General features: G+C 42.0%; 1 protein-coding gene and 1 long non-coding RNA gene across 13 annotated transcripts in view; one reads left to right on the top strand and one right to left on the bottom strand.

The window, feature by feature from the left end:
• Window positions 1-7,479: 7,479 nt before the first annotated feature.
• The window catches only part of ADGB (androglobin), a 244,834-nt gene continuing 228,108 nt past the window's right edge, over window positions 7,480-24,205 (bottom strand). For 6 of the 12 annotated variants that reach the window (XM_061624058.1, XM_061624060.1, XM_061624065.1 and 3 more), the window contains 4 exons: window positions 18,674-18,776; window positions 17,022-17,121; window positions 16,337-16,520; window positions 14,704-15,143 (listed from right to left, as the gene is read on the bottom strand). In XM_061624058.1, the coding sequence (XP_061480042.1) occupies window positions 14,955-15,143; window positions 16,337-16,520; window positions 17,022-17,121; window positions 18,674-18,776 (576 nt within the window). In that variant the 3' untranslated portion in view covers window positions 14,704-14,954. Of the gene's footprint in view, window positions 7,983-14,703; window positions 15,144-16,336; window positions 16,521-17,021; window positions 17,122-18,673; window positions 18,777-19,420; window positions 19,543-19,625; window positions 19,655-20,618; window positions 20,645-21,690; window positions 21,784-24,205 lie in introns of those variants that run through there. The other 6 variants (XM_061624063.1, XM_061624066.1, XR_009762280.1 and 3 more) reach the window with 6 other exon arrangements.
• LOC133383413 (uncharacterized) lies at window positions 10,893-18,766 on the top strand. Its single transcript, XR_009762284.1, has 3 exons — window positions 10,893-11,033; window positions 13,610-13,792; window positions 18,639-18,766. It is a non-coding gene; the product is annotated as an uncharacterized LOC133383413 (long non-coding RNA).

The raw sequence follows: 24,205 nt of genomic DNA, 5'->3' as shown, positions 1-24,205 counted from the left end.
GGTCTAGTGGTTTGAAGTTGCATACATTTGTAAAAAGGAGCTGCCTGCTCTTTTCCGTGCCACTGCTGGTTCTCCTTGAAGGCCAGCAATACTGAGATGGGAAGTAACCATGTTAACTTCCAGCCCACATGGACTTCTTTGGTGGTAACAACAACAATAGCAGCATTCCTTCCCATCTATTTCCCCTTGTAAGCCTGTAGACTGGGGGTATTTTTTCAAGCATCTCAGTAATCCAGCGTAAGGCTGAACTGAATGAGAATGTTTTTTGGGGGGAGGGAGCATTCTTGCTGCCCCAAAATGGAGAAAGCCCAACATTCTCAAAAAAAAAGAAAGAAAACAAGGTCAGATTGGTGGTGGTTTACCGTTGTTGGTAGGGCCGTGAGTGGCAGGCCTGTATTTTCATGCCACTGCCTGTGGTGGTGGATTTTCTCAAGGGGGGGCAACTAGCTGGTGACCTTCTTTTTCTTCTCAGAATTCCTCTGATGTAACATCATTCTAGGACATTCTGGGGAGCAGGGAATGATCTGTTTATTTATTTATTAAGACATTTCTATGCTGCCTTTTGTAAATGGCTGCCACTAGTGGCTACTGAGAGTGGTCCCTCTGATGCTGTAGGCAGTGGGAGTAAAATATAGAGAGTGGCAGGGAAAAGGACCATTGCCACCAACATGTGCACCCCCAAAAAAGCTTATTGATGACTTTCTCTTGTAAAATTGCTGAAATTTTCCTCCCCTCTTACATTTGCTGCCTATCAATGGGGAAGTGACTTTGGGGAAGGGGAATTTTTGCAGAGCCCTGTGACAACTTCCTTATGGTAGCCGGGCAGTATTTTTATCCCCATGTAGCAGATGGGGAACAAATACTCCAAGGGTAATGGCTTGCCAAATGCCTTCTAGTGAGTTCATGGCTGAGTGAGGAGAGATTTGAAGCAAGGACTTCCCAGCTCCCTCTATTAGTAATCATGTCACATGAGCTCTTGAATCTTGCCAGTGCAGCATGAGGCTGGATGAAGCAGATGTCACTCCTACCCTTTGCAGTTGGGCCTGGCATGGGGTTCAGGGGCTGTGAAGTGGGGCCATCAACCTATCGCTCCTCTGATAACACCTTTGAGAGGCTTGTAAATATACTTTGGTGGATGAATAGTTTATTATAGAATTTCTGCTGGAACAGATGCAAGAGAAACCTGAAAGGAGCCGCTCTTAACTAACATATTATCTTCCACTAAAGCATCTTTCTTAGATGTAATAGAGACAAATTATACCTTTAGAGAGCATCAGTTATAACCAATTACTCACATCTAGAACATAATGAGGATTACTATATTTTAATCAAGATGTAATTTTTTTAAGTGGCAAAATTCTTATAATTTAGGAAGCTAAACAGTTGTATAATATATGCTAGAGCAGTATAATGATCATGCACTCATTTCAGCCTCTTAATTTTGATGCTTTATTATCATAGGTACATACATTCTTTTTGTTTTGGAAGGAGTTGCTGAGCAGCTGCTGTAGCCTTTTCTGGTGCATGAAAAATGTTCATTAATATCACAGTGAATGAAGATTGAGAACAAGTAACAACGTTCATTACTTTAGAAATCCAAAACTGTGTCTCCTCCTGAATAAACCTGCTAAGAACTTTGAATAAGGCTCTTCTGATTGTGCTGCAGCCTCAAGAGGTCCATCTTGTGACAGCCTCGAGGAGGCCCTTTTCTTGGGGCACCCAGCTTATGGAACTGCACCCAGACTAAAATAATGCAAGCATAATGCAAGCATTGGTTTTGATGTACTTTTGACACTTACTAAAGAGCCATCTGTTCACCTAGGTGTTTGTGGGTTGTTAATACTGACCCTACGTGGTATCTGTGGGTTGTAATGTATTTTATTGTATTTTAATGTTAATTTTATTGGAGTTGCAAGCCACCCTGGTATTATTTATGAAGGGTGGTATAGAAGTGTTTTAAATAAATAAATTATGACTAAGGGCTTAAGTTTTGTGAGAACCTGGGTATAACTTATTAGAAACCCTAGATCAGGGCACAAAGTAACCAAACTGTTTCTGTGGTGGGCTAATTTTACTGAATTACATTTATATTCCACCTTTTCCCCCAGAAGCTCATGTGCCAATCATAGTTCTCCCCACTATGTTATCATCACAACTACCCTGTGAGGTAGGTTAGGCTTAGAGTTAGTGACTGTCTCAAGGTTACTCAGTGAGCTTCCTGGCTGAGTGGGGGTCTGAACCTGGGTTTCTCTAGCCATGGTTTGGCAGTCTTAACAGAGCACTGGCTTTAATAAGGAGCCACTTCAGGTTTTTAGAGTGGACTCACTTCCCTGACACCATCTGTGGAGTCATTAAAAAGGAACAAAGAGTGGGTGTGATTTTAATTTTATTCTTTCCATGTTTGGTATCAGTTAAGAAAAGTATAACTTGTTTGTTACACTCTCCCTGGCATGCTGTCTCCTCTTTATAGAAGTGTGTTTTCCTTAAGGCCTTTTTCAGCTTGATCTCCTGGCTAAAGACCCCCCCTCCAATGATATATATCAAGTGTCATCACTTTTTGGACCAGAGGGCACATTTCAAATTTTAAGGGAGTGCTGGGGGCACTGGTCACAAAATGGCTGCTAGCGTAACGTAACACAAAATTATGGTGAATTATGGTCATGGTAAGGCCTTTCCCATAATAGTATTTCCATATTAGGAAAGGTTTGACCTGCTGAATTTATGCCTGTCATACACACTAAACCAAAGCCTGGGCTGCTATCCTGTACCCATTTACCTGGAAGTAAGCCCCATTAAACACAAAGAGACTTACTTCTGAGTAGACATATACACCATTGTACTGTAAGTTAACTATATAGTGAATTCTTAATGAGTCCCTGGTCTTTAGCTCCTCCAAAGCAGGCGACATACCTAAACCTCTTTGCAAAGTCTTTACATTTTCCTTTTGGGGGGATGGATTCTTTAACATTCATTCACACTTACTGTGCAGTAGTGTTTGCAGAACATAATGTTGTGACACTACCTGATCTCAGATGAACCCAGCACAGGATAGATGCATCCTGGTTGCCAGGGTAAAAAGAAGGAAAAACTACGGAGATTCCAAGGACTAGGGGAAAAAGTTAGAAGCAGGCAAAGTGCACTAAAACAGAGGGCGAAACTGCAACTCTTTAGGATCCTGGGGATTCCTATTGCCTGGTGTCTCAACAACTCACTTATAAACCACAGCTCTACCTCACTCATTAGCCACTGATGGGCAGGAGCAGGCAAGGCTTCATTACTCGCTAGAGTTGAGTAACATTCTGTTCTGCTCAGGTTCTGCTCTTCTTTGCCTTAGTATTTACTTTTGTGACAGCTTTTTTGTCTCCCTTTCTTGTTTTTCTGCCAAATCTTATTGAATAGACGGAGTTGGCAGGAGAAACCACTGAATTCCCCACTACCTGTAATTCAGCAGTGAATATGGCACCAATGATACATCAACTCTTCTAGAATCATATTTGGCCCACTAATCACAAGCTTCCTCCCAGGGGCGTCACTACCGGAGTGCGGAGGGTGCAGCCTGCACCCGGGTGTCACCATGAGGGGGGTGACACCCAGAGCCGCGCCGTTGCCCGGCAAGGCTGCTCCAACTCCTCAGAGGCGGGCGGGCGGGCGAGACCTCGAGCAGCGTCGGCAGGGCGAGGGAGGTGCGCTGGCGTTCCCAGGCCTTCTCCGGCTGGGTGCCCCTCCGGCGCGCGCCCTCCCAGGAGCATGGATGGGGTGGCTGGCCTTGAGTGTGTGTGTGCGCGTGCACGCACACAAGCCCAGCCACCTCGTCCATGCCCCTGGGAGGGCACGCACCCCCCCGCACTCCCGCTAGTGACGCCGCTGCTTCCTCCATGAATGAGGGCTCTGAATGACTTTGCATTGTTTTGCCACTTGGGAATAGTAGCGTAGATGCAAGCAGGCATTAATCCATTGCCTGAGCACTGATTCATTAGACACCATGAGTCCTAATGTCCCACTCTTTCACTAGAAAGTTGATTTGTGAGGAGGCATCAACAACTGGTGGCATTAGCACTGGGGTGGGGACCCTCAGGCCCAGGGACCAAATGATGCCCTCCAGGCCTCTCTGACCCTTGGGAGTCTCCCAAGGCTACACTTCCCCCTAGCCCCACCCCTTTATACCAGGCCACACCCTTCACCAGTTCTGCTTCACACACCCAATGAATGTATTTGCTTGGCAATAATGTGTTCTTGAATTCTGATAATACCTTTTGCCTGGATGGAGAGGGTAATATGTGTCTAGAAACTAGCTTACTCTATAAAGGTTAAATTTACATTAGTTGCTCCACCCACTTTTGCCTCTGGCCCCACCCATTACTGCTATGTAGCCTCTGGAAAGTGACCCTCAGGTGAAAAAGGGTTTCCATCCATGTGCTAGCAGTAGCAATTTCGCCAGCCACATGGCAGCTGAACTAGGTATCTGCACGCATTCCCCCAATCCCCCCTTGTGGAAATGGATCCTAATGCCAGTATTCAACAGCATCAAGTTCTATGTGCTGAGAGCAGCTACCACTCCTATATATAGCATATGCTCAAAATAATCTCATTAATTACAAACAAGAAGTTCATTATAAAGATGCACAACTTGTAATTATAAAGTGAAAATTCCTATTATGACTTTATTTGTGAACTTCCACATGTATTAATTCCATTTATACCCCAGCTTTCCTCCAAAGAGCTGAAAATTGTATACATGGCCCCACTTTCCCCAAGCTCACAACAAGCTATGAACAACTGCCTGGTAGGGTTGCCAGTTTCCCAGTTTTCACCTGGAGACTCTGGTTCTGGGGGGTCCTCTCTGGGTCTCCGGGTGAGTCACCTTAATCTCTGGACTCTTAGCTTTTATATGGTCTGGTAGCAAATCAGCAACCAGTGCAGATTTCAGAGCAGAGGTATTATGTGCTGATAGGGTCTCACTCAGGTCAGCAATCATGCTGCAGCATTCTGCACTAACTGCAGCCCGTGGGTCAGGTTGTACTGCATGGGGATTTCTGTGACCTTGGCTGACTGGCTGCTAGGATTTTTTCAGTTTTGGTTAGGAACGCTGACTGATTGTGGGAAGCTGAGTTTTCTCATAGGAATTCTTGCTGTTGGTATGGTATTGCATTTAGGAAATCATCACTGTCTTTTCTTTTTCTATTTGCATTTCATTTACCTTTGATCTTACTCTGTTACATCCATAGAAGCAACAACAGTGGTTTCATGTGGTCAGCTCAACCCCTTTAAACCCACTGATGATGCACTTTGTTGGTTGCACGATGGTTTGTTTCCTGCCCAATAGTGGTAAAAGAGAATCCCCATACTGGGGAGTGTGGCTTCAATTGCTGTTGTTCCCAGTCTACTGCCTGTGAAGGTAGACCAAACCATGTGTGTTTTCTCTCTGTCAATTATTACTCACTGGAATTGGGTTGGCTGTCAAACTGAGTTTATAGGAGCCCACAGAGTAGGCAGAAAAGAGTAGAGAATTTTCTTAACTTTTACTCATTTCTCAAACCTCTCTCTGCAGTGAAGGGTTAAGTCTGTAAAGAGGTTTGGAGCAGCCACGTTAAAAGGCAGGCAGGGCATTCCAGGCAGGGGGTTGCCAACCCTGCTTTGATATGGATATCGTTGCAGAGGATCCCGAGTCAAGCCTTACCAGCAGCACAATCCTAACCATATTTACTCAGAAGCAAGTCCTGTTGATTTCTACGGGGCTTAGCCCCTTAATATGTGTGTGTAAAATTGCAGCCTTCAAGGTCATCCGTTTTTACTCCTGAGTGCTCCCATCTAACATCTCCACATCATTAGGCTCCCTTCTTCCCACACTCACCTTCTGGTGACTGGCCTGAGGGCACTTAAACCCTTCTTGCCAGAAGCAAGTAAGCTAGATTAAATGTTCCTTACCCAGGCTGTCTAGCAGATGAGAAGGAATGATCCCATCCAGGGCCGGCTCCAGGCATGCTGGGGCCCTTGGGCATCAGCTTGCCCTGGCCTCTGGCATGTGCGCGCATGCGCATACCCCCACCCCACCTGTCTTTTACCATTGCCCTTAATGAAGATGGCGGCCACAGTTTCCCTAAGGGGATAAAGCCTCCACCGCCATCTTTGTTGATGGTACGTGTGCGTGCTACACACGTGCATCTCTGCCATTAACTAAGATGGTGGCAGCGGCTTCAGTACCTTAGGGAAACCGCGGCCGCCATCTTCATTAAGGGCAATGCTAAAAAGCAGGAGAAAGGTAGGTGGGGCAAGGGAATGGCGGGCAAGCGGAAGCTCCTGCCCTGCGATCCACGGATGGTGCCTCAGAAGGGGAGTGGAGGGGCTGCTGAGGGCCCCCCTGCAGCTCCAGGGGCCCTTGGGCCAGTGCCCCACCTGGCTGCCCTTTAGAACTGGCCCTGATCCCATCACTTCAGCTGGACCTAGAAACACCCTCATTTAGCTAAGATATCTATCGATTTCCAATAACAGAATTTGAGTGGTATGCTCCAAACAACTGTGGTTGATGCTTAACATATTATGCTTGATGACACCACTAGGGCACCAAGTCCCGCCCCTGAAATCTGAGGGTTTGGGATGCTTCTGACCTAGCAACCCTACTGCCTGGTCTAAGGTCACCCAAGGGGATTCCTGACTGAGCAAGGATTTGAACCCAGGTCTCTCCAAGCGCAGTGCAACACTATAACCACTAGGTCACCCTGGCTCTGATTTATATCTCTGGTTGCAGCAGAACTAAACCACCAGAAATCTAGTTTTTTGAATTAGTGATTTTTGTTGCAAATCTGAAAGGCTGCCTGGATACCATGTTGCACTTGTACAGAATCCTGTGCCTTTGGGACACATTGTCACATTATGCATACACAAAACGTCTCTGCATATATGTGGTCTACAGCTTCAGCAAAGCCTCCCCCAACTTTGTAGCTCACACAGATACAGAAGCCTCTTGCATCTGTGTGTCATAGTCAACAGTAGCAGAGCTGACAAAGGCAGTTAATTAACTGGTGGAACTGAGCACCTGAAATTGAGAATAGATTCTGATACGAGTGCAAACCTTCAGCAGATTTCCAGATAAAGAAGCCTTGTCTGCCAAATCATTTGCAAGCAGTACCAGATGGTTTCTCCCTTCTACAGTGCCACTGCTGGGGAAAAAGTGTCGTTTTACTGGGAAAAAATGAAATCAATTTGCATAACTACCAAGACATTGTCATTTTTGTAACCAAATCATTAAATATTAGTAACAATACTTTTGGAAAGGCTCAGGCTGTGTACAGTGAATAGCCTTGAGAAATGCCAACACAAATATAGTATGATCAAGCCTACAGGTTTTTTTTTTTAATATAGAGACAATCTCTAATATGCTTTATTTTCTAAAATTTATTGGACTGAAAAAAAATCGTGGTAAATGAACAAATATTGTTCTATGCTACAACCTCTCAATCAGTTGAAATAAATGGGGGGGGTACCAACCAGTAATTCATTATATCAGTCTGGTTTAACTTTGCTCTAAAACATTTTTTTATGTGTTACTAAGCTGAAAGGTAAACTTAATAGGCCAAGGATAAAGATTGTGGTTTCCTCTATTGCCCCAATCCAGCAAGGAAGATCTGAACATGCAAATGATTTAGATGGTCAATCCAGATGGAGATGTGAACTGTGATGGTCATCTGCTTTCCACTGAACTTGACTGATGCTTCTGATGTGGAGAGGGATGCTCAACTCTTCTTGCTAGTTCCATTAGTCACACAAAGCAAAACATAACTATAGCTATGCCTACACCATAGCAGAGGTCTTCTGAAGTCAGTTGGTGCAGTGGCCTGAACATGCTTCAAGCATGGATGTTGTTCTTAGCTTCTTTAGCTCAGCCTGGGACAGTGTTCTGTTCTTCTTTAGTTTTTTCTTTTTAACTTCTTTTTTCTCTGAAAGGTGCCTTTACCCTCCCTTGTTGGTCTGTAATTCCTATTTTTCTTAAAAAGAAAAAATGTATTTAATTGCTACAGTGTTGCAAGGTATACAATATAATCGAATTAAGGTCTGCCCCACTCTCAAATCGCTGTTGTATCATTACCTGCTCTTATCAGCAATATGCAGAAACAAATATATTTGGGGAAGGAATACATATGATTTCACTCACACATCCCCTCATGACACGCGGGGAAAGTGAGACTGCATCATCCAGCCATGTCCCTTTGCACGAGCCAGCTATGCCCTCTCTGTACTGACAGGCCGCAAATTCAGCAGTGAGAATAAGCCTTATAAGCATGGGATTCCTCTGTACAAAGGGGAATCCTGGATCAATCAAGATTGCCCTTCATGTGAAGGAGTCCTACATCTGTACATCCTTACATATAGGGTCCATTCCCACCAAGGTTGAATATGCAATCACTGGGAAGATATAGCCAACCAACACTATGCTACTTCTCCCTCAACATATGAGGGTACCCCTGTTGCCAACCCATAATTGACTGTTCTGTTGCATAATTGTATAAAATGTTTTTTGTTTTAAGGATATATTTTAAACTCTTGTAACCCCCCGGGACCTCAGGGTGAACGACAGGTAAATGATGATGATATTAATCATGCTAGGTCTCCAGGTACTTGTGCTTCTAAGGCTTTGTACTTAGTCTGTGGAGAGACAATGAGCTTTGTGCATCTATCCTGCAAAGGGAACTGTGCCCATGCTAGTCTATAGAAACCACCCCTACATCTCAAGGTTTTGTAAGACTCATATCTGTCATGAATGATAAAAAGCCACTTCTAAAATTATTATTAAAAATCAGATTATTTTGCACAATCTTATTACTAGGGCTGCCATTCAGTGAAAGACATGTAGTCGATTAATTCTATGAGTTTTAGCCAACAATTGTGTGCATAAACTTGCATATGATAATAGTGATTTTGAAAAGCATGCTTTCTTTGTTTTTAGATAAAGCACAAATGTTGCAGCACGTATGATAGAAAAGGCGTGCCTCCTTTTTAAGATGGCACACTGAAGTTTTTACAGCATATTGTGCTTTTTATGCTTCTTTTAAACATAATTGTTATAAAAAGTCTTTAATTATTGCAACAGTCTAGTTGACTGTCTAATGTTGCAGCCCCTACATATTATACAATAACACAATTAGATTACAACACAATAAAAAATAAGCAACAAACAGTAAGTAATGGTGAACAAAATATATAACATACAATTGAAAACAATAGCAAGTACAAATAAAAATAAAGAAAAATAATCAAATGTTTTTCATTACCAGCAAGTCCCATTTATTTATGAAATGTGTGCCCTGCCACAAAGCTTATATAAAAGAAAAATATAATAACCAATTCCATTAAAATCTATCTATTTTTTCCCAAGAGTATGAGCAGCTGGAGCACATAAAACAATAGATTAAAATAGCCAGACTATTATAAGCAAACATTGCTTGCCGAATGTCTGATGAAATAGGAACATTTGATAACATTTCTAAAAGAACTGAATTGGGAAGGGAATTCCATAGCAGGAACCACACTACTGAAAGGCTCCTGTTCATTGTTGTCATCAGTCACACTTTTTATAAAGAATTAACTGTAAGTGCTGATGTACAGCAAGGGGCACCCATGTGGGCAGAGGCATCCTTTAATATACTAAGGTTCCCATATCTTATACAACTATTGTAGCAAACCTAGGCTTTACCTTGTACCCCTAAATCAGTACATTTAATTTTGCTGGGGCACTATTAATGTGTGAACCAGGCCCCAGCTCACTCTGGAAACCGTTTGGTTTGTTCCTGTGAGATGCTTGAAAACTTCAAGGCTTTTAAAAGCATTTGGCGGGATAGGATGTTTGAAAAGACTAATTGGTTGAAGCTTGGCTTCCTTTGTTCCCGGCCAATCTGTATCTTTCCCAAGGTGAACACTGGAGAGGCCCTGCAAGGCCTCCCCTTAGCTGGAAATGGTGAATGGAGTGTCATTTCCTTTGAGGAATCATGGAACATGTAATCAGAAAGCTACAAGCACTAAAATCTCCATGTGCCATTTCATATTAAACAGAAGCCTTGAAGAGTCTCTCGAGTGTGGAAGTGAGACCTCCCTGAGTCCCATTACCCCAGGTATTATTTTGCTTGGCGAAGGTGTGGACACTAGTAGGGATAGTTGGGGGTGGGTGGGAGCAGGGTGCAAATCCTGCTTCCAAGTCAGGCCCAGGTCAGAAGGAATCACACGTGACGCAAAACAAGGCCAGTCTTTTCAATGGGGGAGGGATATTTTTAGCCTCTGTCTTCTCATTCGAAGCCTAACACCATCATTAGTATACATGTCATAATGCAGCAGCAGGCAAGATTCTATGGTGTTGGAACAGAATTCAGATGTGATGTATTAGGAGAGGAGTGAGGGAGAAATCATGTGCATCACCCTGAGCTCCTTGGAGGATGGGTAGGATAAAAATACACCAATCAAAAGGAGAAAATGATAGTTACTATGGGTTCCATCCCCTAGCACTGCAGCTGGACTGGAAAACAGGATCTGTGAAGCTAAGGGACTGGGTTCCCTCTTGCCTCACACAACTACCAAGGGCCAGGGGAGTACTAGAATTTGTCAAGAACGCTTGAATGTAACATGGCTCTTGTGCAAAGAATTGTGGGACTTCATCTTGTCTAGAAATGAGGTCTCTGTGTGAGAGCAAAGATTTTTGCAGTTTCATTTCTCAGCTGCAGTTAATTAGGAGGCCTGAGTGGGAACACCTGCTTATCTCATGAGAGCCTGGTACCCAAGGTCAGCCTGGCCTGGGAATGGTGGGCAGATGTGCCAGTTAGGCGCGAAGACTAGAAGGAGTATTAAATCATGAGAAAGCCCCAATTGGCTAATTAGTTCTGGACTGTTACTAGGGTCTTTTCCATAAGTATAGGAGCGAAATCTTTAGCCTTTGTTCCCCTGGGTTCCATTTTGCTATAGGTGGGTACTTGTGTGGGTTCCACTGCCATCTACTACCCAAGCTGTGCATCTCTGAGGAGATGTGGGATTTTACAACTACCACCTCTTCTGTAAGTAGAGAATAGGTTAATTTTCTTGTTTTGTTTTTGTGACTGAACTCTGTTTGTATTTTACCTGGCCCCTTTTTGAGTGTGGGTTTTAAGGAACCATTTTGCTGCTATTAATTGTGCACATATTTTATTCAATAAAGCTACTTCTTATTTACCAGTGTGTGTTCATTGCAGGAGGAAATTGGCTCTGAATTTGGTACCTTGGCCACTGACCACAGACTACAGTGTATTGGGGTTTGCCTGAGGCTCCAGGACAAGGAGTGCCCTTCTGGCTCTTGTCTTTTGGAATCCCTGGCAGGTTTATTTCAGGGCTCTGGGTATTCCCCTTGACTCAGAGTGGCTAACCAGTTTAAGGGGTAGTGGCAGTCTACCTACCTTGCAGGGTTGTTGTTGGATTACTTAGCCCTGACAAGGGGAGATCATAGAATCATAGAGTTGGAAGGGGCCTATAAGGCCATCAAGTCCAACCTCCTGCTCAATGCAGGAATCCAAATCAAAGCATTCCCGACAGATGACTGTCCAGCTGCCTCTTGATGTCGGAGAGCCCACTACCTCTCTAGGTAATTGGTTCCATTGTCATATGGCTCTAACAGTTAGGAGGTTTTTCCTGATGTCCAGTCGAAATCTGGCTTCCTGCAACTTGAGCCCATTATTCCGTGTCCTGCACTCTGGGACGATCAAGAAGAGATCCCGGCCCTCCTCTATGTGACAACCTTTCATGTACTTGAAGAGTGCTATCATATCTCCCCTCAGTCTTCTCTTCTCCAGGCTAAACATACCCAGTTCTTCCAGTCTCTTCTCATAGGGCTTTGTTTCCAGTCCCCTGATCATCCTTGTTGCCCTCCTGATATTTTGCCAGGATCAATTGCCTGTGGTGGGAAGTTTAGTCCTGGGACTGCACAGAGTGCCAGGCTAGTGGCACACGTGCATGACAGAATTCTCAACTCACAGGCAGCTGCCTATGAGCAGGTTCTGATAATACTGTTGAGCCTTAGAGATGGCTTATGGAAAATAATTGTTTCCATTGGTTTCTAGGTTCAAAAGCAATAGTTTTAGTGGTGACTAAAGAAGAGAAATGTCTCTCTCCTTGTCTAGTTTCCTTCAGGCACCAACCTAAGTATTGCTGTCTACATACTTATAAAGTGTTGAACCAAAAGAGTCCTAACAAAAAGGCAGTGTTTTAAGTCTTAGTCTCTCTGTGGGATAGTATGGCTAACGTGTGCATGGGAGAAGGCTTGACTTTTTTTTCACATGCAGCCATTCATAAGCGGACTTAAGTCTACATTAGATGGACTAACGGAGAAGGTGCTACCTTTCAGTAATATGTTGGAAACTGGATGTGGCAGAGGAGCTGAAAGGTGAGATTAGGGCAGTCCAGGGAAGTGGGTCTGAGTAGTGATGGATGGTTTCCCATCAGCTCACATAAAATAAAAATTGGAAATAGTTTGGCTTTTTCCTTGAGCCTCTCCAGTACCATCCCAGTCCACAAACTCCACCATCCATGATCCCCATGATTTTAAAACAACACTTTTACCTAACTAGAGTAGCAGCAGCTGCTATAGAGCTTCAGCTAGAGGAAGAGGAAAGAACTAATCTCTCGTTTCCTTCCTCTCCTATACCTTTGTAGCACTCCAGGAAGAAAGGCCTCATTGGCCCTAGGAGAAATGCTACCATGGTGGCCTTTAGGAGAATTGCATCTTTTTTCCTGATGCACTACCAATGCATATCAGAGGGGAGGAAGAGGTAGCTCAATGTTGCTCCTTCCTTCTTCTTTTTATTTTTTGCATACTCTTAGAATGGTTTAGCTGTAACCATTTTTAGAATGTTTTTGTTTTGAGAATGCTTGTTGTTCTTAAAATGTTTTGTTATAAATGTGCTTCCATCCTGGACTCCTTCAGGAGGAAGGCCAGAATATACAAATAATAAATAAAATCTTCTCATGGCTGGAGTGCTGCTGCCCCTGACGTATAAGTATTGATTAGAGGTAGGAGTTTGCAGAGATTGAGGGACCTATTATGGGTAAACTAAGATTTTTTTCTTCCACCTCAGATTTAAAATCTGTCATGGAGAAGAATTCAGGGGCCTTACAATGTTCACCTCTTCTTTGGGGTGAGTACTTTGAGCCCCTGAAGCTCATATCTGGACCCATATCTAGTTCAGAGTAGAACTGAATTGGTGAGAATCTGCTCCAGAAAGGTTTCAGCAGACCCAGTTTTGTGTATGTGATTTAGAACCTTGTGTAATCTGCAATGGGCATTACAAGCTCTGAAATGCAGCCCAGAACAGCTGCTAGACCTTTGTGTACATACATTGCAAGAATGAACAAGACATCGCCACACATATACATAGCTATTGGAAGTTTATATGAATGAGTGATATCATTGACCACTGTCAACCACATGGAAACCTGATTTGCTGTCATAATTTGGATTTATCTGAATTTTGCTGGCATGCCTAGCCTTGAAGAAACCTAGAACAGTAGGGAAAGTAGCACAGAACAGAATGAGGAAGGTATTTTTTCCTGGCACAAAATATATTTTGTTGCTCCCTCTTCTTTCTTTTCATCCTCTAACCAGGGAGTTTATGGGAAAAACATCCTCCAGAGGGGCCAGAGAAAAGATGGACTGTGCAGATTCAATGCCACTGAATGAGATTCGTCAGAGCTTCCCACATGGAATGAGAGACATTGGTATTGAGAAGTGTCTGGTGATATGTCACTGAAATGAACTAAATTCAAGGTTTAAGTTGCTGCAACTCTAGTAAGCAAAATTATTTCTCTTGCTGTTCTTCCGATTCATCTAAAAGGGTTTTGCAGGACATCTGTTCAAGCTAATCTCAGAAAAGGTCGTATTTCAGTATGAGATACGAACATTTGCAGGGAAACAGTCTTAGGTGGCAGAGCACTAAATGAGAATAATAAATGCCAGATCACGTGTTGGATTTAGACGAAACCAGCTCCTTATGCTCTTTTCAGTTGCAAAGTATATGAAAGTGAGCTGACAGGAATACATCATTAAAATATGTTCATTTGTAAATATTCCTTTAGTTATCACACCTGACAGTAAGGGGCATCCTCTTTATTTTAACATCCAAATCTGCTCAAACTATGAAAGTAGCTGAGTCGTGGCATCTATGTTACTTTACCTACATACATTCTATTATTTATTCATTGTGAGAGATAGGTCACATTTTTTGTAAGATTGGACCACATCCTTTCACAAACTCTAGAGAACTAGAGAAGAAAAGTGACTAACAAAGATGACCCAGAACTCCAATGTTGGGATTCCTAAGAGCATTCTTGTGACCTGTCATGTGTTTTGAAGGATGTGTATCTTGATTCATATATCCTTTCCCCCCTGTAATTACTCTTACAACATAGGTATCCTAGACCTGATATTGCACTCTGTAGAATCTATAAACATATGACAACATATCAGTCATACGCTGGCAAATGGTGAAGATTAGCTCAGAAAAGATAAAATCAAAACTGAGGATTTTAACAGCTATTACCAGGTCTGAATAATACACTCAGTTTCTTGGCCCCAAAGAATTACTGCAGGTGATACTTAGGTACCTATTCTCTCCATTCCACTACATCTTGGCTTATTCTTGAGTTTGATTTTCATTCATTCTGGAAACTGGATGACAATACTGCAAGGCATATCAGTAATTTTGTTGCAAACATTTAATGCAATTGAGACATAAAATCAGAATGCCAAGCTCATGGTAAGGGTAACTATACAATTTTAAAATCAGTGACATCATGTTAAAGATGATGGAATACTAAATGGACTTCAAAGATAACACTTGGGGGGAAAAGAGAACTGCATTGTCTTGGGCTGCAGATATGGGCTCTAAAAATAACTGCAAAAATGATGTTCTTTTCTGACCAGTCAGGTTCAGCTGCTATTTCAGGAAAATTTATTTTTTCTTCCCTCCTTTTCCTCCCTTTTTTTTCTGCACGTCTGGTGTTTTCTTCTCTTGTTCTGCTCGAAGGGCGGCTTCTTCAGCAGCTAGTGCTTCTTGTCTTAAACGCTCAGCTTCTAACAGCTTAGCTCTGTATGCTTCCCGGACACTGAGGACCCTGCCTCGTGCTTCATCTAAGGATGCCTATTCAAAAACAAATACATCCACTCTATACAAAAACAAATATTTAGGTATATAATAAAGCTAGTGTCTCATTAGTAATGTTTTAAGTGGTCCATTTATTCCAGAAATATATAGACCCTTTCCTTTTCCCATTTACTTAGCTTAATTGTCCATTTTCTTTAAGCATCACAAATAGGAGAAACTATCATTTACCCTTTGAAGTGTATACTTAAATTACCTGGGGTGTATACCTAAAAACAGCAACGGAGTCCTTCTAGAAGTGGTTCTTACTCTGCTTGCAATGGCAAATGTTGTGAGATTTCAGTGTTCTAAACGCCACAACTTCATAACCAAGAAAACAGCACAATAACTTCCCTTCTTGTTATCTACCAGGTCTTTGCTACTTACGAAAAAAACTCTGCATCATGATACAAGAATGTTAAGCCACAATGAACTTTTGAGCTTAACAATGAACCGTTAAGCTGCAATGAACTTTAAAAAAATGTAATATGTATCAAATGTATCATTTGTTTTCTTTTCAAATGATCACAATAAAATGCCATTTCCCGAGAGTCAGCAGTAGGCATGGAAGTTACTATAATAAATAAATGAACAGTATTATCTATTCATTACTATGGGATATGTAGCTTTTATAGAAGCTTGTATCTCTTCTTTGCCTAGACCCAAGTACATTTTCTCACAAATTTGTTACGGGTTGTATACAATTAACTTTTAGACCCATTAAAATTAATGAATGTAAGTTAGTCATGCCCATTAATCTCAATACTTCTATTCTGAGTATGACTAACATTGGATACAACCCTATGTTTCTAATGAACGGATGTATTATACTAAAGGGTTTTTTTTAGATGTGTGCTTTAGGGACTGCTTGTTTGCACAAAATTCTCAAGTAGCAATCCTAAACACACTTACTAAGGAGTTAGCCCCATTGAACACAGTGGGACTTGCTTCTGAGTAAACATGAACAGGATTGCTCTACTATTGTTTTTGGTCGCTATAACCACATATTGTCCTGCCTCTACCTCCTCAGCATATAAAATTTGGATAGATGGGGAAAAAAAGGACATGAAAGGAACGGAAATCTAGGACTTCATGGAGAAAAATATGAACTGGAAGAATTGTTTACATAATTAGTAAGCATGCCCAAAAAGAGAAAGTTGCTTCAAATAATTAGCAGAATTATTCAGACTTACTTGAAGATCTACATACATTTCAAGTACATTTTGCTTCAACTGATTCCTTGCCATGTGTTCTTGCTCTCTGTGTTCCAGAACCATCTCTCGAAATTGTCTAAAGAGATTAATTTCTTCTGCTTTACGCATCTCTTGTTCTTGAATAATAGCCTCATTCTTCAGCACAGGCTCAGGCAGTGTTTTTCTGTAGGTAAAACAGAGATTACATAGCTTGCTTCATGGGGCTGCTTAATTAGAATTGATTTTAGGACTCTTAAGAACCAGATTTCCTCTATATAGCCTTGGGAATGGGAGATGCTTAGATGTTAAGACTATGCACAAACACGAAGACACAGTGAGCTGCTAAATAAAAAGGCATAAATATAGGATTGTATTTAATGAAGTTGTCCTATCCTCGCAAAGATTTCTGCTTGTGCAATGGAAATTCCCTTCCCTCTTATAGCACTGCATACCCCCCAAATCTGTTCTGGGTTTCCTCCCAACACTCCAGAGCAGATTTGATGTGGGGGGGGGGAGAGGGAGGGGAAGTTGTGCAAACAGAAGTCTTTGAGTGAATGGAACAAGTTGGTTGGCTGGATACAACCAACCTGTAGGACCTAGATGAATACTTTAACAAGTTTATTAAGTTTTATATTTTTGAAAATTGTATTGACTTAACTATAAAATTGCACTTCCTCCACTTTACCTAATGTAGGGAGTGAGGTCTAGAGGCTCCCATTCTTTTCGCTGAGTTTCAGCAACTACTCCAGGAGACCCCATTAGTTCAGAAGCAGGAGAAGCAGTCCCTGGCAAAAAGAAATAAAGTTATGGAATATGATTAATAAATCTGGCAAGAAAATAACATTCTTCTTTCTAATACAGAATCTTTAAATTACCCATGCTTTATAAGGTGATACTTTCCATCTTCTTCAAAACTTTAGTAGCACGTTTTCCCATACTAAAAAGAAATAGTTATATATTGACCTTTCAAATATATAAATAGTCAGCTTTATCCACACGGAACTCCTCCTTGGTACAGAAGGGCTTGAGTTCTGTTCCACTCTGAATAAAGAGATGGTTGGTATTGTCAAAGCAGACAAATTTTTGCCCATCAGATTGGAAATGCATTTCCTGTCCAAGTCCACCATTGTATGAGATCCTTGGTTGCACAGCGAGACCTAAGTCTTTCTCTTGGTGGCCCTATATCTGTATCCTTTCAATCACTAAACTATAGACTTAATTGGCTGTTGTGACTGAAACATCACTCCTTACTTTCCTAATGTCTTGTAACTCTATGTCAAAAGGTCTGTTTTCAAGCTGTTGCTGGCTGTGGACTGCTAGTGGATTCAAACCCAGATTTGAGAAGAGCTGTGGAACCCGTGGTTGTAGGTATTGGTCACTGTCATCCTGACCAGTGGTCCATGGTTAGCCTCTGAGATGGGAGATGCTTCAGGCTCTCCCTGAATATGTTGTTGCCCTCCTGCTCACCAGTGAAAGTGATGAGAGCTTTTTGAGTGTTTGGGTCTGCTTCTTCCTCCCTCAAGGCAAAAATCTACCATGGGAAAGGAGGTGGTGGCAATAGTGTTTTTAAGATGTTTTGTTTAAATATGTTTTAAAGTCTTTTGTTTTTAAGATGTTTTAAAGTGCTTTTAGTGTTTTGTTTGCTGCCCTGGGCTCCTTCTGGGAAGAAGAGTGGGATACTTTTTGTTTTTGTAACTTATTTTATTTTGGTTTAAAAGTTTTAATTGTGAATTGTATTTTGTTGTTTATGTATACTGCCCAGAGAACTTAACTGGATGGGTAGTATACACATGTAATCAATAGACTCCCTATTTGAATTGAAACCACAGAGTGGCCGTTAAACCTTCCTCCTCTCCTCCTATTTTTCCCAACAAAAAATGCTACTTGGCTGCTATGGGCACAAATAACAGCTCCCCTCCTGGGCCAAATATCAGATGGAGGGAGGGATTTCCATTGGGAAAACATAGTGGAGGATACCTCCTCTCCTCGTGCTGCAGACACAACTTGGATTGGGGCCTGTGCAGCAGGTTTTTTTTTTAAGTGGACAGAAATGCTATCAGGCATTTAACATACTATCTACTTTGGCCCACAGTATTTGTCTTAAAATGAATTTCAAAAGGAAGGTACATTCAGAAGTGATTTGAAGTGCAACATATGATAAAAACATAGGCAAAATATTCTATTACAAATGCAAACTGATTGGAGACTCCCATGGCCCCCATGACAGAAATGTAGTCTTTTTCTTTCTACGTATTTCAAACACGTATAAAAAACCTCTTACACATAATTTTTTTTTCCACAGGTAAGAAATCCTGCATTATTTAGGTGCACACATACCTGTTTCTCCTGAACCCACTACAGTGCTGACACTTTCAGCCTCAGATGCGATCAAACCTTTCCTCATGCATTTATTAATAAACTGCATTCGTTCCTGAACAGCCTGCAGAAGAGAGATTTATTGAAAATATTTTAAGAACAAAGTACTGCAAGCTATATTAATTATCAAGCCATTTTTATAGAGGAACTTTTTAACACTGGCAAAAGATAGTCAATAATTCATGAATTTTATAGATGCAGAAGCCAGAATTTTAGGCTAAAGGCTTAATATGATCATAAAATCGCACTGGTGAACCTTAGCTATCAACATGGGTTTAAAGACACTTAATTTTATTAATACCAACATGAATCTGACATAAATATCTAAAAGCAGTTCTACGTTCTCCCAACTTCAAGTGTGCTTTCAAAGTGTGCTAGATAGTGCTTTGAAAATGAACATCATGATTCTAATTCCCAGTCTGCTAGCAAATGATTAGCTTGACCAGTTTGTTGTTGGGCTGATATCGCAAGCAGGCTTGGGACATCAGATGCAATAGGGTGCTTTACAGGGACAACTGGTGACTTTTTAAATTGATGGTGATGCAGTTTTTAAACCCTCCTGTCCTTTCCCACACCACCATTTTATTTGTTTCAACAATTTATAAACCACAATAGTATAGTCTCTGTGATATACAGTAAGGTTATAAAAGATACAGTAAAGATAAAATCAATTAAAATTAACCATAAAATCAGAAAAACTTACTTAAAATGCCTGCTGAAATAAGATGTTTACCAAGTATTGGAAGTTTGGTAAGAAGGAGGACTGTTGAGGAAGTTCAGCCATGAGGAAGTTCCACAGAATTGAGCCCACGATGCTGAATGCATGGCTTCTGGCAGATATGAGTCATGCGTTTGAGCCATGGGGGACCACTAATGGTGATTATCCCAAAGAGCTCATTGATCAGGCAGGGATATAAGGAATCAGGCAGTCCTTAAGCTATCCTAGACCCAAGTTGTTAAGGGGCTTATAAATGAATGCAAGAACCTTGAACTTGACTTAGGAGCATATGGGCAGCCAGTGCAAATTTTTAAGCAGCACAATTATGTGCTGGTGGTAGTCTGTCCCCACCAACTGCAAGTCTGGCTGTAGCATTTTGCTCCAGCAGGACCTTCCAGCCAGACCCAATAGCAGCCCTGCACAGACTGCCTTGCAATAATTGGGTTGAGGTTACCAGTGCATGAATCACCATGACTATGCTATGTCCAAGAACAACTATAGCTGGCTTACCAGAAGTAACTTGCCCCCAAAGTGGGCATTTGCAAGCAGGTGGTATTTGTTATAAAGCATAAATTCCAGGGTGGGCTTCTTTGGAAGTTGATGTTTAAACCATATGTTTAAGGGCAGGAGGCACAACTCCATTACATATGGATGCGTTCACCACACCCTGGCCTCACTTGGTAAATCCTGACCCTTCCCCCTCGATTGGCTTTCAGCAGCCAGGATAGATAGGGGTCAAGGCAGCAAGAAGCTGGTTGCATCATTCCAAGGGTCCTGTCAAAATCAGCTGGCTGCATAAACTAAAATTGGTTTACAAGAGTAAACCAATAGAGTATGGGAAGGTGCTGCACTGGAATCTTTACTGAGGTTGCAAGAACTGTGGCATCCAAGGTACTATGGAGTTAAGTGACTTTATCCAGAAAGTGCCATACAAACTGCTCACAGCAAATTGCTGAGTGCTCCAGAGGCCCGTTCACCACTTCTGGTATGACCAGCCTCTGAGCAACCTGAAACAACTCTACTCAACTGCTCTTTGATGATGCGACAGAGAACAAAGTAGTTCTTCACCACCTTCACTATTATTATTATTATTATTATTATTATTATTATTATTATTATTATTATTATTATTATCATTATTTATACCCCGCCCTTTTTCCAAACTGGAACTCAAGGCGGCTTCCAGATAAAAATAAGTACACATCATTAAGAACCTATAAAAATATAAAACATATAAAATAGCATTAAAACAGGATTAAACTATTAAGATGTTAAAACCAATTAGATATACTCTTAAAATACTGCAAGCCAGTTTAAGAGCATACAAGTAAAACAATAACATACAGCATCCTCTTCAGTCACTACCCTTAAAACCTTCAGTTCCAAAAGCCTGCCGGAAGAAAAAAGTCTTCAGCTGTCGATGGGAGGGCTGCACAGAGGAGGCCATTCTTGCCTCCCTAGGGAGGGAGTTCCAGAGCCTAGGGGCAGCCACCGAAAAGGCCCTATCTCGTGTCCCCACCAGTCGCACTTGTGAAGGTGTTGGGATTGTGAGAAGGGTCTCTCCTGAAGATCTCAGGGCCCGGGCAGGTTCATATAGGGAGATACGGTCTGACAAATAGCCTGGACCTAAGCTGTATAGGGCTTTATAGGTCATAACCAGCACTTTGAATTGTGTCCGGAAACAGACTGGCAGCCAATGGAGCTGTTGCAGCAGGGGAGTTGTATGGTCCCTGTAACCAGCCCCAGTTAACATACCCCAGTTCACTACCACTTGACAGGTAGAATTATGTAACCTAACTTGTGTTCGATCAGCTTTGGAGCGAAATTACCATCACCTGCACTCTAGTAATCTCCCAGCCTGCCCCATTTTCTCAATTTCTGTAATTCTTATAAAGCAGATAGGCATTTGCCTATGTGTTCAAAGTACCATAGTCTATAAATGGTGAAGGGTCTGAAAAAATTCCTTGGCTCGATGCCTCTGAAGCCTCAGAAATAGGCATTATTACTCCTGAGCCAGACAACATATCTACTCATTCCCCACTGCAAGATAAGGAAATGGAGAGTCAGGCACAGAGAAAGGAAACTCCTTTCTAAGAACAGAGATATTCCCCATCATAAGGTTGGAAGAGAAATGCTTTGTGCATAGCATTACATTTGAGGTAAAGAAGGGGAAAGGAGTACAGCTGTTTTCCTATTACAGTTGAGGCCCTACAACATAACTGATAGGTGTGTTGGTTCTTATCTGTGATAAGCTTATTACCTATGGAGGTGGTCGGATATCCTCAGTTGGGTTGTTCCTCCCGCTCACTCCAGCAGGCAGGGTTATTCAAATCAGGCAACAACTTTCCCCAGTCTGAGGATTGCAAAAGTTCCAGAATAGAAACAAACCTCCAACTGGGAAACAACAGGTAGTAAGAAGAGACTAACAGAGTAGTTGAAAAAAATACATGCATAGCAGGGCTAACAAGTGAAAATCACACATTAAACACAGGCAGATAGGCTAACTCCTACCAGCTTATCACAGGTAAGAATTGTCCTTTTTCCTATAGTGGACAACCTGACTTAAGAACTTGGGTCCCTCCAATGCCACCTCCTGTCTGAATATTTGCTACACCCAGTGGCAGAACTAGAGGTGGAGGGAATGGGCCTCAATGTTGCTTCAGGGAGGAAAATGAGCACTGACCTGTGCTGAGGAGGATGAACACTGCCTGGAGGCCCACCAGACATAGGGTCCAATCCATCCCATCCAACTGCCCTAAAGCCAAAACAGCAATGCAGTAGGGCCCCACTCATACGGCAGGTTAGGGGCCAGACCCCCACCAAAAAGTGATGCAAAGTGGAACATAGCTTTGCCCTCTCCCTCTGCCCCCCCGCTTGCTAACTCACTTGCCCTTGTTATGGTGGGGGAGTAGTGCTCCCTTTCTACGGCAGGCTCCCTGCTGTGGATCACAGGGAAGGAGCTGCCCACCCGCTCACCGGCCCGCCCCCTTGCCAACCCGCCCACACATTTTCATCATCTCACTCCAAGTCACCAAGTCTCCATCATCTGACTCATCAATGAATCTTATTCGTTTTGATGGTGGAGACTTGGATGAAGCTCTTGCTGTTGATGTTGACGTTGAAGATTGTTCAAGGCTAGCTGTTGCTGTCGAAGGTTGCAATGGTACTTCCTTAAAGTAGGAAAGCAATGAACTTTGCCTCATGAATTGCCTTTCCCTTAGAATTTCTTTATAGCATGCAATACTGTTTATTTAGGATTGCATTCACTTTAGAACTTCTTTTGGAATTTGGATCAATCCTCTCAAAAGCTGCCATCCCCGTTTCTATACAGTTGATAGCTTCTTCCAATTCCTTGGTTGTCATTTCTCTAGGCACAGCAGGACTATCATCAGGATGGGACTCCTCTTCGCAAAACATCCTTCTTTGCTCTTCAATAAGATCTTCGTCTGTTAGGGTCTTGTCATGAGATACAAGCAATTCTGCCACATCCTCAGGCTCGACTTTCAATTCTAATTCCCTCGCCATTTCCACAACATTTGTAGTGACTTCCTTCACTGGATTCTCAAAGCCTTCACAATCGTCCATAAGTGTGGGAATTCACTTCTTCCAAACACCTTTCAATGTTGTTTCTTTAACTTCCTCCCATGCATCTCTAATAGTTTTTATACCATCCAAAATCGTGAAGCCTTTCCAAAATGCTTTTAATTTATTTTATCTTTGCCCAGCTGCTGTACCACTGTCTAAGGCATTTATACCCTTAGCAAAAGTTCTTCTTAGGTAATAGGATTTAAACGCTGCAGTTACACCTTGGTCCATAGGCTGCAGCAATGAAGTTGTATTTGCAGGTAGAAAAATAACATTTATCTCCTTGTACAAACCAATTAGAGCTCTAGGATGACCAAGGGCATTGTCTGCAAGAAGTAAAATCTTAAAAAGAATTTTGTTTTCCTTGCAGTAAGCCCCAACTGTTGGCTTAAAATAGTCTGTGAACCAATTTGAGAAAAGATTGCCAGTCATCCAAGCTTTTGAATTGGATTTATAATAAACAGAGAGGCTAGCTTTTGCAGTTTTTTAGGGCCCAAGGATTTTCTGAGTGATAAATCATCATAGGTTTTCACTTGCAATCACCAGCTGCATTAGCCCCTAACAAGAGATAGCCCATCTTTTGCAGCTTTGAAGCCAAACATTGACTTCTCCTCTTTAGCAATAAAAGTTCTAGATGGCATCTTCTTCCAATATAGGCCTGTTTTGTCCACGTTGAAAATCTGCTGCTTAGTACGTCCACCATCTTTGATAGCTCACGTGGAAAACTTTCTGCAGCTACTGCATCAGCACTAGCTGCTTCACCCTGTACTTTGATGTTGTAGAGATGGCTTCTTTCCTTAAACCTATTAATCCAGCCTCTGCGAGCTTCAAATTTATCCTCAGCAGCTTCCTCACCTCTCTCAGCCTTCATAGCACTGAAGAGACTTAGGGCCTTGCCCTGGATGGTGGCTTGGCTTAAAGGCACATTGTGACTGGTTTGATCTTCAATCTACACCACTAAAAGTTTTTCCATGTCAGCAATAAGGCTATCACATTTTCTTATAACTTTAGTGTTCATTGCTGTGGCACTTTTAATTTCTTTCAACACTTTCTCCTTAGCATTCACCAGTGTACTAACTGTTTGGTGAGCCAAACCTAACTTACGGCCTATCTCAGCCATAGACATGCCTTGCTCACTTAGTTTAATCATTTCTAACTTGGCATTTAAAGTAAGAGGCTTACAACTCCTT

This window comes from Rhineura floridana, chromosome 4 (genome assembly GCF_030035675.1).
Source record: "Rhineura floridana isolate rRhiFlo1 chromosome 4, rRhiFlo1.hap2, whole genome shotgun sequence".
Lineage (NCBI taxonomy): Eukaryota > Metazoa > Chordata > Lepidosauria > Squamata > Rhineuridae > Rhineura > Rhineura floridana.
This window is presented reverse-complemented; position numbering and strand designations above follow the sequence as displayed.